The following is a 20129-nucleotide window of genomic DNA, read 5'->3' as shown; positions in this document are numbered from 1 at the left end:
ATGTTGTCGTCTCCGTTTATTGAACTCCACCGACCCTGTGTGTGTTATGAGGCACAGTCATGACTGTTATTTATTGGTTATCGTCCCTCTACAGTAGCACATGACGATTAAGTTAGACTGACCGAAACACTGCAATGCACTTTAAGACACTTTTATTTTTAAAGTTTCCTCCACAGCATATTCTTGTGGTTTATTAGAGAGATATTTACAAGGCAGAAGGTGAAGGCGTACCTCGTTAAGATGAAACGATGACAAGCTCAAGGTTCATTACAAACATTCACCAGATATATGATAATTGTTTAAGTGTGTGTTCTACGTGTTTGTAAAAGTAATACGTCCAATTACTGCTGTAATTATTTGTGTTATTGATTTGGTATTTCGTCTTTTAGTCCACCTAATTATGATAATGACTCTAATGTCTATGAAAGTGTGCCCTGCGAGCAGTAAGCAAAAAAAGGGGAGGCGGTGGCATAGTGGAAATCTTTTATGTGGAAAGCTTCATCTGAATAATGACCAGCACCATTTTGTTGTAATTTATGTTTTAGTGAGTCAACGTCAAACTCTTCCCTGTTGTAGTCTGTGTGTATTCGTCTCATGCCAAACACTGACTGCCAATAAAACTGGTCCAAAACTAAAAGTGTTCTGTTTTATTTTAAAGGAGAAAAAAGGAGTTCATTGAGTGGTTTTGACTCCTGGGTCACGAGCAGCTGCTCACAACCAACAGTATTATTTATGCAGATTAGTGTGCAAATTGGGCAATAGAGTAAATCAGCTTGGACCGTGCTGTTTGGGATCGGTTGTCTGAGCGTTGTACTGGTTTCTGAGCCAGCGGATCATACGTGCTGCACTGTGCTTTCAGAGAAATGCCTGACCTGCCACAGTTTACCAGGAAAAGGCAGGGTGGTTACCACATGAGGCCCTACCCATGATCTTCCCCTGGCAACCTTTTGTTCCTGCTGCCAGACATGGTAATTTGGCATTTATAAAAGGTGGCTCCTATAAGGTCAGGGCACAGTGTGACTGTCGCACCCCTGAAGTGCAAATACCATGTGACAGGGCAACAGAGCCCGCCCCTAAAATCACCTGGATCTTCATCATCTGACCTTTTCCTTTCAGATTAGATTTGTCGCACAGGATTTTGATGAAATATAACAAAAAACAAAACTTGATTTAACGTGTGATTTGAAACTGTGGCTCACGTGGAATTTGTGCATAATATTTCTTCACAAACTTTCCCGGTTACCGCTCTCCTGTTTGTGTGAGTCACTATTTTATGTGGTTATCTTGCCCTAGCTGCAGCATGCTCCTGCACAAAAATGAAAAATAATTTATGAAAAACAGCCCTGACAAGTCACGCAAGCTGTTGGGAATACATTACGGAACAAAGGAATAGATTTACAGAGCAGATTTCAGCAGACGTGGCCTCAGGTTAAAAGGAACTTTGTGCATCCAAAAAAGCACTTTCTATTATTAGTCTTTGTCATAGGTTTTACTTAACTATAATCCTTATCTATTTAAATCTTCAAATATTCAGTTTCCCAATTCCTGCGTATATGACTTTCAACACCTGGACTGGGAAAAACCAAATAAATCCATTTCAGGTACTTTTTATTATTTGTGTTTAACTCAATAAATACAAGTCAAGAATTATACATATTATGAATTCATGTGCTCCTGTATAATGTATTCAAGTAATACAAATATTCCCATGCCATCAAGTGCAGACCACATGGTGAAAATATAATGTAAATCGATTAAAGTTGTAAAACGAGGCCTACTTCCTCGCCGCTATCAATTAGATCGGTTCAGGTCGGGGCTCTCATGAAGCGTGAGCAATTTGGGGCCGATTGGACAATGTACAGTAGAGTAACAACAACTTCACTTCACGCTGATAAGTAGGTGGCGCTATCACTTTCACGATATACTGAGTATTTTGGTGCCGATTGGACAATGCACAGTGGAGTCAAAAAAAACTTTTTTGGCTCAGTGAATCAGTAGGTGACGCTATGACCTAGACTTAATATTGAAATATGGAGCTGTTCAGGCCACGACTCTGATCATGGGAAAGTATTTTAGTGAAGATTGGACAATGAATCTCAATGTTTAAGGAAATGTCACAATTCTGACCATGGTCATATGACTTGTCTTAGCTAACTTGAGCTGTATATTGTAAAGCAGCCAGGAGCAGTGCATCAAAATATAAAACATGTCACTTCCTGTCGCCAGCAGGTGGTGTTGTGACGATGAGTCAATATTGACATATGGATCTGTTCAGCACTGTGATCTTGTGAAAGAGGGTTGAGGCTGATTGGACACTGCACAGTGGAGTTATAATAAATCCCTATTTTTTGGATAATCATCAAACTTTGATGCCACACCACGGTCAGAACATGTGATGAAAACTCAAAAAAGGTTCAATTAAAATACACAACGTGTTAAATAGCCCAAATGGCCATAAATTATAAATGGCTGACTTCCTGTTGTGTTAATCAAATAGCTGGCTTAGACTTATTTTTCCCGCCTGGTCATAGAACCGAATTTCGTGAAGATCGGTGAAACCAGACTCAGGGGGCTACTCTTTAGAGGGCGCTGTTAGGACCAATTTGCCAAGACCATTTCAAATTACTCCATAATACAAAATTGTTTTGGGGTTAAATTTGTCTTAGAGCATGTCTAGGCCCTGAAAAGCGGGGCGCTGGATCATGCATTACGGACCACGCTATCAAGTGTGGACCACACGCTGAAAAAGTAATGTTAATCGAATTAAAGTTCTAAAACTAGGCTTACCTCGTTTTGGCAGACAGTGGGGCTATCACTATCACTACATACAGACTAATAGATCAGTTCAGGTCAAAAACACTTGTTTCTGTTGAGATCGTATAAATCTTTCACATTGGCAACATCTAAGACATCTAAGGAATCTATGATCACTGTTACTGTGACATTATACAGATACAACAGCCTTGTGATTTGATGGCATGGAATCAAAGTTTGACGCCACACCACGGTCAATCTGTGTGACTAAATCTCAAAGATCAAGTTAGTTTTAATCTCCATGTTGTTGAGATGACCCTCACCGAATCTGAGGTTGATCTGATGAAAGTTTTAGGAGGAGTTGAAATACGCAATGTGTAAAATGGCCAAAGTGGCCACTAAATCCCAAATTTTCGACTTCATGTTGCTTTTTTCATAATACTCCTTGAGAGTTTTTGGTGCGTCTGTTCATGATACGAATGTGTACCCAATTTCCTGAAAATCTGTGAAAGCTATTGAGACAGTTTGCCATGCCCATTTCAAATTACTCCAGAATGCGTACATTTTTACCACTTTTGAATTTCTTACAAAGCTTCCTGAGTTTTTGAGGCATGTCTAGGCCCACAACCGCCCCCTAAAAAAAAATATATAAAGCCCTAATTAGGTCTGAAGAATCAGGGCTATAGTACTGAGAGTGAATATCACATGATACCAGATATTAACAAGTTATTAATTTAGTGAGACAGTGAAAAGTAGCATGTATCCCAGATATTAACAACATCAAATCATTTGTATGATGTCAGCAATGGAATGAATGAACATTGATCAGTGTTTGAATTCAGTTTTCCGACAGAAATATGTCAGAAATGGCTCAAGAGATAAGAACATGTAAAAATAAGCTGAACAAGGGAGTGGTGGGAGGTCGGGTTCAGTCACAGAGAGAAATCCATCATGTAACAGTAACAATCACAGGCCACGTGTTTTTAACCGCTACATGTAACTGTAAGTGTTCAGCTGAAGACGCATGTTGTTCAGCGCCTCATGTGATCATTTTCCAGCAGGACAAACACAATCTGTTCGCGGCAGCAGGAAGGTCTCCTCAACCTTCAGGCCATCCCACGCATCCGACGTCACTCACTCGCTGTCTCAGTATCCGGCTGCTTGGCCCAGTTTCCTGGCATCAGACACGGCACAGATACAGCCATTCTCCTGCTCCACAGCATTGACCACATTGTAGAAGATGTTCGACATCTCTTGCTTGTGTCCCAGAGCTTTAAGAGCCTTGATTACATTCTGTGGGGATAAGATAAGATAAGATAAGATAAGATCAGTGTAAATATACTTGTTACAGCAGCAGATAGCCAGAATGAAAAAGACAATATAAAAGCAATATATTAAAAGGAATAATAAAAAGAGTATGTAAATAATGAAAAAAATATACATACACACCTTTAACTACAAATATTGCAAAAATTGCGGTGCCACAGTACACAACAGGTATATTGTATTGTATAAATTCAATAATACAATATGGTATGAATATTTAATAGTAATGCAAGTACACATATATATATACGTAAATTAATTATTTTCATAATAAGAGGCATACATGTTGTATATTATATTATAATATAATAAGTTATATACAGATAATGAGCAGAACAGCAATGCGCACAATGTTATTTTCATTTTAAAAAAGGTTTAAGTAATTATGTGTCACTATCAGATAAATGCAGTGAATGTTGTACCTTGTCAAAGTTGGATTCAAACCTCAGTGCGTTTTTAGAGTCGATGAAAACAACAGGGGCAGCGATGGCCTCCTTCAGGCTCTTTCCAAACCAAAGGTGGTTCATGAGCGTCTGGAGGAGAGACAATAATCATTTTTAATTATCCAAATGGAAAAGTGATGATCAAACAATGGATTGTGGACATGCTGAAGTTACTGCTGAGGACAGCTCTTGCTATGACAACAGTGACGGGCATTGGTCTGCAGCAATTTATCTTAATGGCACTCAGTGTGATTGCCCATGGACATGTACCGAGGCGATCCCGGTCGTTATCATGCTCCCCCCGGTCGCTCCAATCACCAGCGTCTTCGACCGAGACTTCAGCACGGCGGGAGACATGGAGGAGGGAGGCTGATCCCCTGAGAACACAGAACAAAACGGCTTTGGCTGACAGGACAGACGGCTAGATTTCAGACTCATCAGTGTGAAGATAACAAGAGGGTAATTATTATAAAGGCTCCCATCAAAGCGTGAGGGGCTTTTCTTAAGCCCATCCCTTTGTGACTTGACCTTTGTTCACCAGCTGACATCTTACAGTTGTGAATGTTTCACTCTGAGCTTCATACTTTTCATCAAACATGTCCAACAAATGACATTTCATATGTAATCTCTCTCTCCAATTTGGCAATATCAATGCATATTTGAGTGTTTTTTAATAATTCATGTTAATTTAATCTCAACAGTTTAACAAATGCTGAATATTTTAGGGTTCTTGATATAAGAAACAATATAATATATAATATAATATATGTTTGCGGAAAATCATCTGATCTTATTCTTTACTCCTCTGACCAATTAAAACCCCAAATAATACAAAATACAGAAATTACCATTAAGCAGGATTGCGCAAAAACTAAAGAATGATTTAATTAAACTAGGTGGAAGCGTTTGGTAGGGGTCAACAAAGAAGCAGATTTTATTACAGGGGCATATCCAGTATTCTTTTCTTTTTTTCACTACCTTTAACATTGCAAGCTGTTTTTCTTCTTTTCTCAAGAAATAATTTAGATATTTTTAGGAAAAAACTGCCCTCTTTGGTGCAAGCAGCTTGATTGGATTTAGGGGGACTGGACTTGAGGTATGTGCTCTCCTGAGTAACATTGTGTCTCAAATAGTCAGAGACAAAGAAATCTACATTGTGATGTTAATCATGTGTGGGTTTAGTCAGACCATTGGGAGTTCTTATACCTGATTAACTCTCCACAGACATCCCAATAGATTGATTTAGGGTTAAGGAAGGCAATGCTGCCAAAAACTACTTTAACAGTAATCAGATAGAGAACATGGCAATAATAATTTTATACATGCACCAAGGAGGTTATGTTTTCAACTGCTTTGCTATTGTTTTTGTTAGTTAGCGGGTTAACAAAGAAACTAATGGACAGATTAGTGCAAAACTTGGTGGGAGGATGTTGTATGTGTCTGGAGAGAACCCATTCAATTTTGCAGCGCATCCAGGATTATTAAATTTTTTTATTTTACATTGAGTGTGATCCCACATTTGCGCTGATAATTCATGGATCTTGATGAAATAAATAAGGCATTTTAAGAGGACTTATATTTATATGTGTGTGTAATTTGGTGCAAATCCAAGTTTGTATTGAACTTAAATGTGGTTTCATGAAGGGGGCTGTTAAACATTGGTGCCCCAATTCATTAAATTTAAATAGTTTAAGGTGTCCAACGTCTCCAGGACCAGTAAATATGTCTAGAAGTTACATGATAAAAAGATCTTTACTTAATATCACGTTGAATAATATGTAGTGCACATTCTGAGGTCTCAGATACAGTAAACCCCCCCCCCCCCCCCCCCCCCCCCCCCCTGCAGCACTTACTATCTCAGAACATCTAATCAATTCAATACATTCTGCTCATTGGATAACTCATTAAAGGCTCCTAGAAATGAGAGTTTTTTTTTACAACTGTAACGTGCTCCATCCTCAGACGTCCTGGTTAACAAAGAACAGAAAGATACTGTATGAATATGAATGAATATGAAAATGATCGGGTTACCAGGAAAGAGATTGTCGACTCGGCCGCAGAAGTCGGACAGCTCGTTGTTGAGGATGACTCCGGTGCTCGGAGAGAAGACCTTGGAGCCAAAGCTGCAAAGAAAGTACATAAACTGAATCATCAAACTATGACAGTTGATATTAAATCATTCCTCTACTTTTGTTGCTGTCTTTGCAGGTACTGACATGTGGTTGATGGTGCTGGTGACGGACACAGCAGATCCGTCCTCAGCCAGCACCGACACGTGCGTGGTGCCCACACTGTCCAGGTGCGGGGTGATGTTGTAGTACTGGGGATCGTGAGTCTTGTCGCTGCTGATCAAGTTGCGTATGTTGTCGGCAAAGCTGTCCTCTGTGAATTTCTTCGCCATCTGCGGAAAGTGCAGTGAACTTACCAAACGCATGTGTCACAGATTTCAAGGATTGGTGGATGGATGGATGGATGGATGGATGGATGGATGGATGGATGGATGGATGAGTGGATGGATAGATGTAACTGACACCAGTTTTTGTCTCGACTCTTCCCCCTGCTCAGGAGACTCAAGCATTTCACTGCCAGCGACTGCTTAATGTTATTGTTGTGCATTTGACAATAAAAAATCTTGAATCTTGAATCTTGAGATGACACACAACCTCACACAAGTTTCTTTGGTCGCAAAAACAACAAAGTCTGCGTTACAACCAAGCATGTTAGCTTAGTGTCCTCATGAGGTCTGTTGATATGTTGACTGACATGTTAGATAACCTGTGAGCCTCACTTGAACACTGAAGAGTTCTTGCACTGTGGAGAGTAAAGGTATTTAGTCAAGTGATGCTCAAGTGAGTGTAATTTTGAAGCATAATAATACCTCGCTTGTATCTTTCCATTTAATGTAGCTGTGTATATTTGCTCTGCTCTATTGCAGAGGAGGACATTGTACATCTAACTAGAGTAGAGCCTGTCTTTATTTGAGAGCATTAGTTGCTTTGCAGTTTAATTTCTCTCCTTTTCAGATGTCCTGTTCTAAGCAAACCCACTATCAGTATATAAGGTACTTGGAATGAGCTCAAGCTGCAGCTAATCTGCAAAACAATTAGATTTACTCTTAATAATCGAATTACATTTCACTGACTAGACATTTCACAGAAGGACTTCTACATTAGAGCAATACTTCAATAAAACAATCTAAATACTTCTTCCATCTTTGGCTACAAGGTTTAACTAAACTTAACTCCTTTAGTGTAATGGTGATGTGTACAGCAATGACATGTGTAAATATGTGTTCCCATATTCACTCGAGCATTTTGCGATTCTCACTTGTTCTGACGTGAGCTGTGGATGGATGTGTTTCTTCAGTCCATTGGCAAACTTGAAGGCTTCAACGTAGCGGTGATACGCCAGAGTCTTCAGTTCCCCTGTCAGAGACGCTGAATTCAGGCCATATCCTGTAAATACAAACAATCTGTGCTCTTTTGGTTGGTTCAACTTGAGACAATCCTCCCTCCCAAGATGTGCATTGACATCATGAAACAAAGAAACTCATTTCAACTGCTTCAAATTTGTTTGTCATTATTTGATGTGTTTTGTTCAGGACGTGATAATCGTTGCAATTTTTATCTCTAAAGACAAACGCGGCTGGAGAGGTTTTATACGCAGCTTATAGTTTTCGACTGTTGGTTATTAGAGGACAGTGATGTGGTCTATATCCTGGGGGAAGTGAACTATCAAAATAATATATTAATATATATATATATATTATAAGTATTAGCCTTTATGTTTGCCAATATGCGTCGATATAAAAAATAAACAATGCAAAAAGATGTGCATTTATGTTATATTTGCATACATTCTTTGATTCAAATTGTATATCTTTAGTTGCATTTGGGTTTTCTTTTTGTTTGTTTTATTTATTTTAGGGTATATATATATATATATATGGTTAAACTGTAAAATATCAAGTCTCAATAACATTTGCCAGGGTTTTGATAAAAGCATCTTAGGAATCATTACTGACATTATTATTACATATGTATCTGTTGATGTATCATATCAGAAATGTTTTACCACCTAATGCTGGTATCAGTCCCCAATACTCCATCCTTATTCAAACCAACCCTTTCTCGTTATTTGAGTCAACAACATGAAGGCATTCATTTGGACGGATCTGTTCAAAGCACGAATATAGCTTCCACGCTATGTGATGTGAAAGTGAAGATGAGCAGCAGCTCTGCAGTCTATTTACAACAGGGACCTTTGAGGATGTTCAGGATGAGGCTGAGGATGGTGCCGCCTGCAGGGGGTGGAGGTATGTACATCTGGTACTCTCCCAAAGGAACAGCCCACGCATCAGTCACTGTAGCTCTGTACGACGCCAGGTCCTGCATCGAGAGCATTCCTCCTGAGCGAGAATATCACAAACAAATGGTTCTGCTGAGTGAAAACGCAGCTGAGCTCAAAGTAATTGAGATTTTTAATGGATCCAGGCAGCCCACACTGAAGTCTGTGAAGGACCACTGCAGTGCTTCAAGTGATTTGGTCATTTCTAATTAGATCAGTGTGCCAGGCAGAGAGAGGACAGAGCGAGGAAAGAGAATACAATGAAACCTCACAATACCTGCCTCCTGTATGTCTCGGATTAAATCCTCTGCCACTCTCCCAGTGTAGAAGACGTCTGCCCCGTGATTTGCAATCATCTCAAAGGTGTCGGCCAGTTTCTCAAACCTCACTGTGTTGCCAGTCTTCAGCAAGTTCCCGTCCTTATCTGAAAATAACTTCCTAAAGGGCAAACAAGGAGAAAGAACACATCCCTCAGTTACAGGGATGGTGAAATGTTTATAATTGATGTTTCTGTGGGTTTGTTTCGTACCGCAGTGCCTGGGTCTGGTTCGTATCAACGTGTGAGATGTATCGACCTTGGATTTGAGGGATGGGAAAGCCCTCCCTGGCCAGTAGGATGGTCGGCTGGAAGAGGGTGGCCCACGGCAACTTCCCATAAAGCCTGTGCGCCTGTTCGTATCCTCGAATTTCCCCTGGGACCCCAATCCATTGGCTACCTGGAGGGATAGAGATTCAGACAACTTTAATAATTCCAGAAGGGCAGTTCGTTACAGCGTCCAACCCTTTCATGTGAATAAATAATAATCGATAAATTGGTATGGACAGATGGATGGAGGTCGATGGTAGAAATGTGATCTAAGAACTATTATTTCATATTACGATATCTCTCTTTTGACCACGTTAATTTCTCACGACCCCCCACATCTACATTTGGAGGGGACCTGACCATGAAGTTGGGAACCACTGGACAAAACCAAACTCCATATCGACCGATGACAGATGCATAAGCTTTTTGTACATCATGTAATACAATATTTATATATTTTTAAGTTAAGAGGCATTTCAATGACCTCTTATACATTATCGTGGTGGAGGATCAAGATCATGGTGGCGGCTGATCATGGACTATATGATTAAAACAAGACGGGATGTCACACCTAAATAAGCCCTACGAGACAAATTATGATATGTCAATGAATTGAAAAATGTTTTCCCTCTTCTCCAATTCAATTCCCTTTAATTCAATTAGCCTCTGATCACAACAGACATTCTATCAAGGCACATCCCAAAGTAACATCAAAAAACTAAAGAGAAAGTGTTGGTTTATGCTTGAAATTTTGTATGTTTGTTGTTTGTTTTTCTTATATTTTGGCTTATTCCTCCTACTATATAAATAAACCTTATCTTAGGAAATTATAACCTCTTTCAGCAATGAGGAAATAATCATGAAGATGCTTTACAGTAAAGAAAAATAATAAAAGTGAATGAAATCCAGAACATTACAATGAATACCCTCAGTAAATAAAAAGGGATTTTTAAGAAGAGATTTAAAAGAGGATATTGAATTACATCGCTGAGCACAGTGAAGACCGGACCAGCCTCAGTGAAAGGGAACATGTTATTGCATTTTTGTTCTATTTGAATTGTGTTCTATTATAAACAAAGATTTCACTTTCACATTTGTGTTTGTGAGCACGCGCGTGCGTGTGTGTGCGAGTCTGTGCGTGTATGTACAAATGCATATGCAGGTCCAGGAAAGGACATATAACATCTAAATGGCTGGACCCGACATTAATCTTTCAACTTGGTGTCCTGCTGTGATAAACATAGCAGCTCTCCTGATGAGAACCAAGCTGAAGAGTCTGACATATGGAACGAAAATGTTTATGTGGCCTCCTTCAGTGAGAATGCAGGAGCAGAGTGACCCAGTGACTAAATATCTCACACAACAGGCTGAACACGAAAAACAAGGACAGCCTCCCGAGGAGAGGAATCAGAAAGATAAATCAAAGAGATGTCTTAAGGTCAGAGTGTTACCTGACAGCAACTGGAAGGTCTTGGGACATGAGTTGAGCAGGTCAGGTTTAAACTTCTGTGGTACGGTCTCTCTGGCGTTGATGATTTTCACTTTACCTATGAAAGGACATATTAACTCATCACCTCAGCAGGGCATCATTGGCTCTGCTGTATTGCAGTGATGCATGCATATGTGTGTGTTACCAGAGCTGTCCATCACAGTGAATATGGACCCCCCTCCAGGGCCCATACTCTGAGGGTTGATGATGGAGGTGCACAGCAGCGCAGCAATGGCGCCATCTACTGCTGAGCCCCCTCGTTGGAGGATGTCCCTAAAAGATTTCACACTTAATTACTGTCATTATGACCTCATTTTACTACTGCTGCACATACCAGGTAAGGTATGTTTGTTATTCACCGGCTGGTCTTGTTATTTAGAGACAAGACTTGTTTTAACACCTACTGGTGTTTAAACCAGTGGGTGAGGCATTTTACAAATGCCGCTGTTTTTGTTCTAAGAATTTTTGAAAACGTAGAAACAACAATATAAAACAACAAAATAAAACAAAACAAATATAAAGTTAATATAAAGTAAAATGTATTTAACCACGCTTTGAATTTGTAGGTGAGGTTATTCTTGAAAAAGTGCAAAGTTTGGCTTTGTTTGTTCTGCGTAAAGCGTGCGTAAACCCACTGGGCAGAACAAATGATCCAAGTACACAGCAGAAGTGAAACTCACCGTCCAATCTCTGAACACGTCCGAGAGTCTGCGGCCACTGCAGCACGTGAGAAGGTCCCGGCTGGACACTTGCGTCTCACAAATACAGCAAGACACACAATTAAGACGAGCACGCAGAGAAGCAGCAGCGCGCACCAGGTGTACACCCTCGCCTTGGACTTCGCCATGGATGATTGTAGCAGACGTCTCTGCGGGGCTCATTAAAGTGCCATCTGACCTTTACAGGTTATCACTCCTGAAATAAGAAAACTCCTCTGAGTGACTGTGCGGTTGTGCCATTCAGAAGGGGCGTCTGCATCGGACTGGTCTGGCTCCGCCCTCGGTCCGGAGCTCCAGAGGAGGAATTGGAGGAGACGAGGGGGCACAAGCTGTTGTTATATTTGAATGTATATTACTGTACTGGTGAGGTGTCCACTCAACTCAGGTAACAGATGACAGGCATCAGGAATATTCACATACTTTCCAGATCCCAGTAAGCCTCCACCTCTAGGGCACTGTTACAGTGTATCCCAAGCTTGGTGCCAGGTGAGTGCACACAACTAACAAGTTATTCATGTTTTTGTTTAGTGTTTTTACTGACCTGGCTGGGGAAAACTGCTTCAAATCACTCACTAAAAATTTGCTTCTTAGCTTGAATTATAAATGTTTGTAATACACAGAAGACCCCGGGTACTTAGGGAACGAATTATTAAATTATCAGTGAAACAAGCAGCTGGATGGGGAGAAGACAAACAATGTTTAAATATAATCCGTGTTCAATTCCTGGGTTATGAATACACATTCTGTATTATTAATATTATTATGTTATTATTATGATTTTATTATGATTATGTTATTATTGTTATAATTATTATAATTATTTGTATTACATCAGACCGATGTGTGTCAGTTTATTAAACACACAGACCAGTCAGGGAAACTCAGAGTGATCACATGTGCCATGGTTATCATTTAATCTTTAGTCTTTACTGTCCTGTTGAGAGAAGCAGGTCTGGCAGCCATGAGGGGGGGGGGGGTATGTTCCCCAGCATGTGGTCTAAGTAGTTGCCCCTTTCTGGGTTTAAATGTGTTGACCATGTTTTCCTATTGTGTATTAAACTATCATCATCACACTGCTGCTCTGTGACGCTGCGGACTCAAGCCAAGACAGCCGCACTGCATCATGGGAAATGCTGTCTGCAGTCGCAACAAACAGTCGACGGGAGATTCAGGAGGCACACGGAAGAGGGAGGATTCCATCTGAGTCAAGTCCACCAAATAGAACCAGAGCTGTACCGGATATAAGGTAAGATTTCCTTCAAAAGAAAAGAATGAATATACAACAGTTGGCTTTCAGTGTGAAACTGTAGGCTTTTTGTTGTGTTGCACTTTCATTGTCAGATTTTCAGCCAGTCATTTTACTAACTACTCAGTTTGTCGAACTTTTAAATAGCAATTGGTAAAAATGCTCAGTGCCTAAGTTGACTATTCAGGTTTTTGTTTTAAGATTTAGTGGTATGTAATGGCAGGAATAATATTCATAACTATATAGTATTTTAATTTCTGTCAGGACACAATTTTTTTAACTTCTGTTGACATTATAGCTACTTGCAATTTATTTATGGCCATGACTTTAAAATAGGCATTCCAGTGTCAAGGCTTTACCATAGACTGTATATAAAGATGGACGACATGACAACTCCCCAAAAGTGTAGCCAATGTGTCTCAATTACCACCTGGTGGCTGGCTGCAGTATAGGTCAGAAGTCATGAAGTACACAAAAACTACATTTTAAAAGATGGTTTTCTGACATTTTAGGTTGTTCTTATCACAATTATGTATGTCCAAGTGCAAATTTTATTTGATCCTATGGAAACGAGGTGAAACATCTTGATTGACAGCTGAGACTGACTCACGTTAGGTTGAGCTTATGTATCAAGGGAACCTCTCTACTGCAATTCCATCCCCTGATTGATACTGAGCAGACTATGCCTCCACATGCACAAGATGGCAGCGTTCATGATCAGGATATTTTTGGCTCCCTTTCTGGATAGTGCGAGGAAATAGAGATACATCGATGCATCGTCCATCTTTATAAACAGTCAATGGGCTTTACCAGGTCGAGTAGGCGAATCCTTATTATTGTCAATTGTTGAGCAGCCAACCTTGAACTTGTTGCACTGTGGTCTTGTGTGAGGTGGGAGGTGCTTGGAGTTCTGTCGCTTCCTTTGCTTTTTTTGCTGAATGAAATCATTCAGCAAACCATGCCTCACCATGACGTTTATTTTGAAAGGGTGCGACTGGAAGTACTGTTGTATGATCCTCCTGTCTCTTGACGTTGGGTGTCTTCCTCCGGTGGAGCTTGACTATTTACAACAATATAGTGTGAAAGCCTATCTGACGCTGCCGTGCACCACAGACAGGCAGACCGGGAGTCGACCCGTCGGTAGGACAGCTTTTGTATTGTATTTCCTCCAGAGTACGATGCGTGTCGGTTCCTTCGGGACTTCTTTTGTGCGTTTTCCCTATTATGTTGGCAAGTGATCTCCGTCTGCTCTGTCCACTGCAGTGGTGCGCAGCTTCGCCTGGGGAAACACCTGTGCGCCTCTCCTCTCCAGCGGCCACAGCCATGAATGTTGAGTAGGTATGGATCATGCAAACCTGTGCAACAAACCATCCACGAGGGAAACGTGGAAAGCTGCTTGTTTACCGTGGGTTATTGGGGCGTTATAGCTCATCCATATGTGTGGCCAGCACTTTGTGTGGCACCATGGCCCCTGGTTGCAGCAGCTCCAGTGGCCAGATAACATGGAGGCAGTGTTGGAGGAGCAAAGCTAATAAGTGTGTGTGAGTGTGTGTGTGTGTGTGTGTGTGTGTTGGTTTTATGGTTGGGTGTGATGGTTCTGAAATGCAGCGGGAGTGTGGGGGCGTCTTGACGCTGTCAGGCAGGATGGGGGAGGATCTATTGGAGCAGGATTGCCCGACCATTTTTGGTGAGGGGCGCACCGTGGAGCTCCGATCACAGCTGACGCATTGCACTTCCTCGCGTTTTGTTTGCTGGTCCATTACCATTATATAATCACACCCATTTAAACCAGTCTGTATTGTGTTTCTGAGGCAGATTACACCGACTACCACCCCCAACCTACCCTATTCATCTATTTATGCAGCTCCTGCTGAGAAACCTATGAATGCCAATTAAATGAAATGTGGGTGGGTGGCAACACTGTTTATGTTTACTCAATGCACTGTTTAGTGCGCGTGCACGTGTGTGAGGGTGGGGAGTGGGCCAAAATATATACAAGAGGAAGAGATGTCTCTTAAATGCAGCACTGTGCCTGTGACTCATGGTTTTACACAGTGCAGCGCAGGGGTGTGTGTGGAGAGTTGACATTCAAATAGTCCCCAAAGTGTGTGTGTGTGTGTGTGTGTGTGTGTGTGTGTGTGTGTGTGTGTGTGTGTGTGTGTGTGTGTGTGTGTGTGTGTGTGTGTGTGTGTGACTTCCAGCAGGTGTGTTTTTACATGAGCTGCACACAGGATGCTGTCAAACCCAGAGCAGCAGCAACGTTTCTTTTCACAGACACAACGCAAAAGTGTCAAGATGTTCCTGCATATGATTTCACACACATTAACATCAAGTATTAGTTTTACGGCATTAGGATCAGTCTCAGCACTCTTCTGATTTAACTCTTCTCAGTTACAAGCGTCCTCTTCCCCTCTCATCCCCTTCTTTCTCTCCTTCTGTTTGTTTTCCAGAGAACAGATCACCCCAAGGCGCGGTGTCTGTCTGCATTTGTCTGAGAGAACGAGAGAGGGAGCAGCACAAATACCGCACAGCCAGACGCCATGCGAGGAGAACGCATCCCTCACTGCAGAGTGCTGAAATGCTAGCACAGAAGAGCGAGTGTGTCAGATCAAATCAGCAGACTGTTTACACTCGGGGGGGGGGATACGAGCTGCCTGACACCAGTCCCACTAACGCCCTGTGTGCAGTTTAAGGCCCCTTTCAGTTGCGATCAAGAAAAGACGTGTTAACACTTCCATCAGCACTTTTTGTTACCCCTCACTTCAGATTCAGCAATCCAGAAGCGAGCCGAGATGGAGTGGTCGCTGGAGAGTGTGAGGGAGATGGTGGCTGGAGGGATGCAGTCTGTGAGGGAGTGTGAGATCTGTGCTTTGGCTATAGCCATGTGCGTGCTGCTGCTGTTCATGTGGTATTGTTACAGGGTGGGCCGGGAGCACGGCTCGAGCCCCCTGCGTGGGAGGTATCTGGCCGGGCCTGGCCGGATTGGAGGCGTTGTGGGGGGCTTCATGAATACAGACTGTCGTGGCAGGGGCAAAGGGAAACTCGGATCATTGCTGGAAGAGCAGAACGGCTTCGCTTTCTGCCAGTCGTCCGATTGTTTCCGCTGCACCAGTGCCGGGGAAAGCCTGAACCAGAGGCTCTACCACAGCCTGCAGGATTACGCCAAGCGCTACACCTGGTCAGGTATGGGCAGGGTGCACAAAGGAGTCCGCGATCAAGGCCGCTACCTTAACAGCAGACCAACCATCCAGCGGCCGGAGGTCTTCTTTCTGCCCGACCTGCCGTCAGCGCCTTTCTTCTCCAGGGAGATACAGAGGCATGACGTGGAGCTGCTGGAGCAGAGCTTCCCCGCCCTTCTGGCTGAGTTTGAGAGCATCTACCACCAGCCTCCGGCCCGCAGCGGCTCCTCTCTCCCACCGGGGTGGAAGGTCAACAGCACTCCCCGCGGGCAGTGGTGGACCTATTACCTAGTCAACCAAGGCACCCCTCTGGTTCTTAATGTGAGGAGATGTCCACGGGCGTGGAGGGTGCTGGGACAGCTGCGCACCTTCATCGCCAACAACGTGTTCGGCAACGCCTGCTTCTCTGTGCTGACGCCCGGAGCTCTGATCACTGAGCATTATGGTCCGACAAATGTCAGGCTGCGCTGCCACCTGGGTAAGAGAGTGAAGTGTTTACAGCTTTGTGATATATGAGGCACTGAATGCAACACAACAGCAGATGATTTCAATAAGGAGAAGAGGTGAAGTGAGTCAGCTGCTGTAGAGTTTAAATTGACGGAAGAACATGGGTGAAATTTTGTTTTCATTGCACCTTTTGATATATTTGCCTCTGTACTCTGTAGTTTGCTGTGTAGAAAGTATATTTTGCAGGATGCTTTAATACAGCACAGTATAATGATACAGGCTTTGAAGGTTCAGTGTGTAGAATTTAGTGACGATTAGAAACACCAGTGTAAACATTTTATTATCAATCTCTGCCAATAGAACATTTAGTGAGGGATGTGTCACATGTGAGATTTCCTAGCAACACAAACTGCCTTGTATTTAGCCTGACCCATGGATGGACTGTTTATGTCTTTCTTGTGCAGGTCTCAGAGTTCCCCCTTCCTGTGAGCTCGTGGTCGGTGGAGAGCCACAGTGCTGGTCCGAGGGCAGCTGTCTGCTTTTTGACGACTCCTTCCTCCACAGGGCCTTTCACGAGGGTAAGAAGGGATTACAATGTAAAATATTTTACTGCACTCTGCCCCCTTCTTTTTACTTATTTCATGAAGGAGGATTGTCCCAAAAAGGCTATAAACCAATATCACTTAAGAAAATGTATATATATTGTTTTAATGAGTTTGATATGGGTTCCTGTTCAAAACAGTGACAAAATAAGGTTCTTGATTCTCCTCCTGTGGTGTTTCCCTTTGTGTTTGCAGGCGGTGAAGAGGACGGCCCCAGGGTGGTCTTCATGGTGGACCTGTGGCACCCCAACGTGGCCGCTGCTGAGAGACAAGCCCTGGACTACATTTTTACTCCTGGCCGCTTAGAGGACAGGGAAGGGAAATAGGTGTGAGTGAGAAACCATGTCCAAGCGAGAGACGGATGGCCTTTAGAGAGGTGTCTGTAGGATTGGGGAGCAACTCGTCTTTTTCTTGCTCTCTCTGCCTCCAGACCAGCTCTCACTTTCACTGTGTACATATACAGTATCGGTCGTAGCTCTTCTTAGCAGATGACGAAACATTGGGCCTCTTTTATCAATCATGCTCATGTTTTTGCCTGTAGACTGAAAGACAGCCATACGTGAAAGTACTTCAAACCTTAGCAGGTGCACGATTGTTTACGCAAACATTTTACTTGCGTGTATTAAAACCATAGCAGAGACATGTGAGGTTATTTCTTTCATTGCTGTTTGTTAGTTAGCAGGATTACGCAAAAACTACAGAACCAATATCCATGAAATTTGTGGAGGGGTGGGAAATTACCGTTGGAGCAGAAGCAGATGATGCTCCGCAGTTTCTACGGACTTTATCCAACTGGCCTCCATAGAATCCGATACGTAGAATCACCGACAAAGATGTTAAAGAGATTGTGGTGATAAAAGCTGACGAAAGTATCGTAAACATGATCAAGTGATCTCTGCAGCGGCGTTAATACGTCACTTCTGCCTCTGCTAGCTGCACCCGGCTGCTCCACCTCTCGTAAATAAAAGGGGGGATTTGATGCTGTTGGGAACGTTGAGGACCTCCCACTGTGTTGTGCATGTGTGAAAGAGAGACCACGGGTAAACTCTGTAGCCTGTTCTCTGGATTTTATCCTCAGTGAATGAAAACAGTTAAGGAGATCCATAAGGCCAACCTGCTCTATTCGCTTTACATGAACTGCAGTCGCTGGGCAAGCCTTTACGTGCCGCGACCTCCTCCCAGGCGTCAGGACACACAAATCACAACAGCACATGACTTGACTACACTAAACATCTAACACATGCTATGGATTATTTTACTCTGACTTATCTAGGTACACCCACATATACATTTCTGCAAGGGCTAAGATATTTGATCATTCAACTTTTTACATGACTCAACATATCCAGTTCCACTCCAGCTTATCATTTTGTGTCTGACAAAGACACAACTGTCAATGGGTTCAAATATTTTCATTTCCGAACAGACGCACAACAAACATTTGACTTTTGCCTGCTTGCAGAATGTATATTTTAGTGATTGTAGCTTCCATAATGTATTTGTGTTAAAGTAACACTGAAGTTGAGGAAGCACTCGTAGACCACTGGTTCGTTCACTGACAGACTGACACAGGAGGATTCAATAAATCAATGAGGGGTGTTTGTTTCAGTCAAATTTGGATCTTGGTTTGCGACAGGGTGCACAGTTTGGGATTTTAATAACATCCTGACAAAACTGGCGACTGCAGATAGATCTATGACATGTTCCTGTGTTAATCATTATTAAGGCAAACAGATTTTATCCACATGTGGTTTGATATTTGAGGTCCAATGTCAGTCGCGACATGAATGTTTACAGACGTCTCTGTCTCGACGACTCCTGCTGGTGTGGTAGTTAATTGTGCTGCTCTCTGGAAAAGTCCGCCCTGCTTTCTCAAGACACGGTTAGAGAAGCACATTTTTAGGTCCAACTGTGTGAGTCGGCCTGTGCTGTGTCACTGGATATGAAGTGTTTTTGGTAAATTTACTAAACTCTTGTAATTTGCTTGTATTTGATATCAGGTTTGTATTTCTGTAAATAGGGTTGACTTAAAAGAAAACAACAACAACTGAACAGTCTGAGATGTTTTTAAATGATTGTCTTCAATGCTATAACTATTGTGTTGTCTTGATTTTACAGCTGAAGTGATGGCATTTTCATTCTCCGTTCTCAAAGAGCCAACCATGAGATCATTTTGATAGATTGAATTTGTAGATTCTGTAAAAATGTTTACGAAGTATTATCTCCGTTGTTCTGTGACGTTTTTTTATTTTAGGACTCTGTCATTTTTGCAGCGCCACACGTTGCCCATTGTTAAAGCCACAACCCTGGATTCTACGATAGCACTTCATGGGCGTTCGTGCACAGTGTGGAAAGGTAGCGAAAATTCATCTTTAGCATCTTTACAAGTCCAACTGCAATTCAAGATAATCATGGAGTCAATTCCAATGTTTTAACAAGTATGATCATTTTCAAGTTGTTTACGACATCGGACGACACCGACACTCACATTGAGCTGTCCATAACTACTGTAGATTTGAAATCAAGAGTGCTTTAAATCCACTTAAGACAATGAAATCTGTCATTCCGAAGCATTTGCTTTACAGTATAAGATGGGGCAACCATATTGTTTACATTTGGATTAAAGATTTGTGCTTTAACACAGTCTTGTGTGGATTTTGAACAGTATTTCTGTACATTTAATAAATGGTATCTTATCTAACGAGCTGTTGTCAGAGGTGTCACTTTTACACAGAAAGAGAGATGTGGACATCACATGGTACGAACTTAATCTAGTACATTCTGCTCAATGAAGCATTTCAGAAGAAAAAAATACCTCTTGCGCAGAATTGCTACTCTGGTATCGACGATAGACTTTTCCATTTAAAGCAAGAGGAAAAAATTTATTGCGTTGCTTCCTCTCAGACAGGTGCAGTTTGGATGCAGCGGCACCGGGAGGCGTTGGCATGCAACGATGCTGTCACTGCTCTGATTTCTCATTATAGCAGCAGC

General features: G+C 42.1%; 2 protein-coding genes across 6 annotated transcripts; one reads left to right on the top strand and one right to left on the bottom strand.

The window, feature by feature from the left end:
• Positions 1–1591: 1591 nt before the first annotated feature.
• On the bottom strand, positions 1592–11912 carry ggt5a (gamma-glutamyltransferase 5a). Its single transcript, XM_053421012.1, has 12 exons — positions 11626–11912; positions 11091–11218; positions 10908–11003; positions 9400–9586; positions 9148–9308; positions 8785–8931; positions 7851–7978; positions 6740–6924; positions 6555–6646; positions 4794–4900; positions 4503–4613; positions 1592–4047 (listed from the first exon to the last, which is right to left on the bottom strand). The coding sequence occupies exons 1-12, from the start codon at positions 11790–11792 to the stop codon at positions 3901–3903; spliced, it is 1656 nt and encodes a 551-aa protein (XP_053276987.1). The 5' UTR covers positions 11793–11912; the 3' UTR covers positions 1592–3900.
• On the top strand, positions 11736–19839 carry asphd2 (aspartate beta-hydroxylase domain containing 2). Of its 5 annotated transcripts, none has more exons than XM_053421017.1 (5): positions 11736–12150; positions 12767–12910; positions 15361–16567; positions 17001–17114; positions 17334–19839. In XM_053421017.1, the coding sequence occupies exons 3-5, from the start codon at positions 15703–15705 to the stop codon at positions 17462–17464; spliced, it is 1110 nt and encodes a 369-aa protein (XP_053276992.1). In that variant the 5' UTR covers positions 11736–12150; positions 12767–12910; positions 15361–15702; the 3' UTR covers positions 17465–19839. The 5 variants fall into 5 exon arrangements, with proteins under 5 accessions (XP_053276992.1, XP_053276991.1, XP_053276988.1 ...); XM_053421016.1 differs by lacking the exons at positions 11736–12150; positions 12767–12910 and adding exons at positions 13922–14050; positions 14174–14244; XM_053421013.1 differs by lacking the exons at positions 11736–12150; positions 12767–12910 and adding exons at positions 13922–14050; positions 14174–14248.
• The last annotated feature ends 290 nt before the right edge of the window (positions 19840–20129 follow it).

Source organism: Pleuronectes platessa, chromosome 4 (assembly GCF_947347685.1).
Source record: "Pleuronectes platessa chromosome 4, fPlePla1.1, whole genome shotgun sequence".
In the NCBI taxonomy this organism is placed as follows: domain Eukaryota; kingdom Metazoa; phylum Chordata; class Actinopteri; order Pleuronectiformes; family Pleuronectidae; genus Pleuronectes; species Pleuronectes platessa.
Note: the sequence above shows the minus strand (reverse complement) of the source record. Positions and strands in the feature narration are given on the sequence as shown.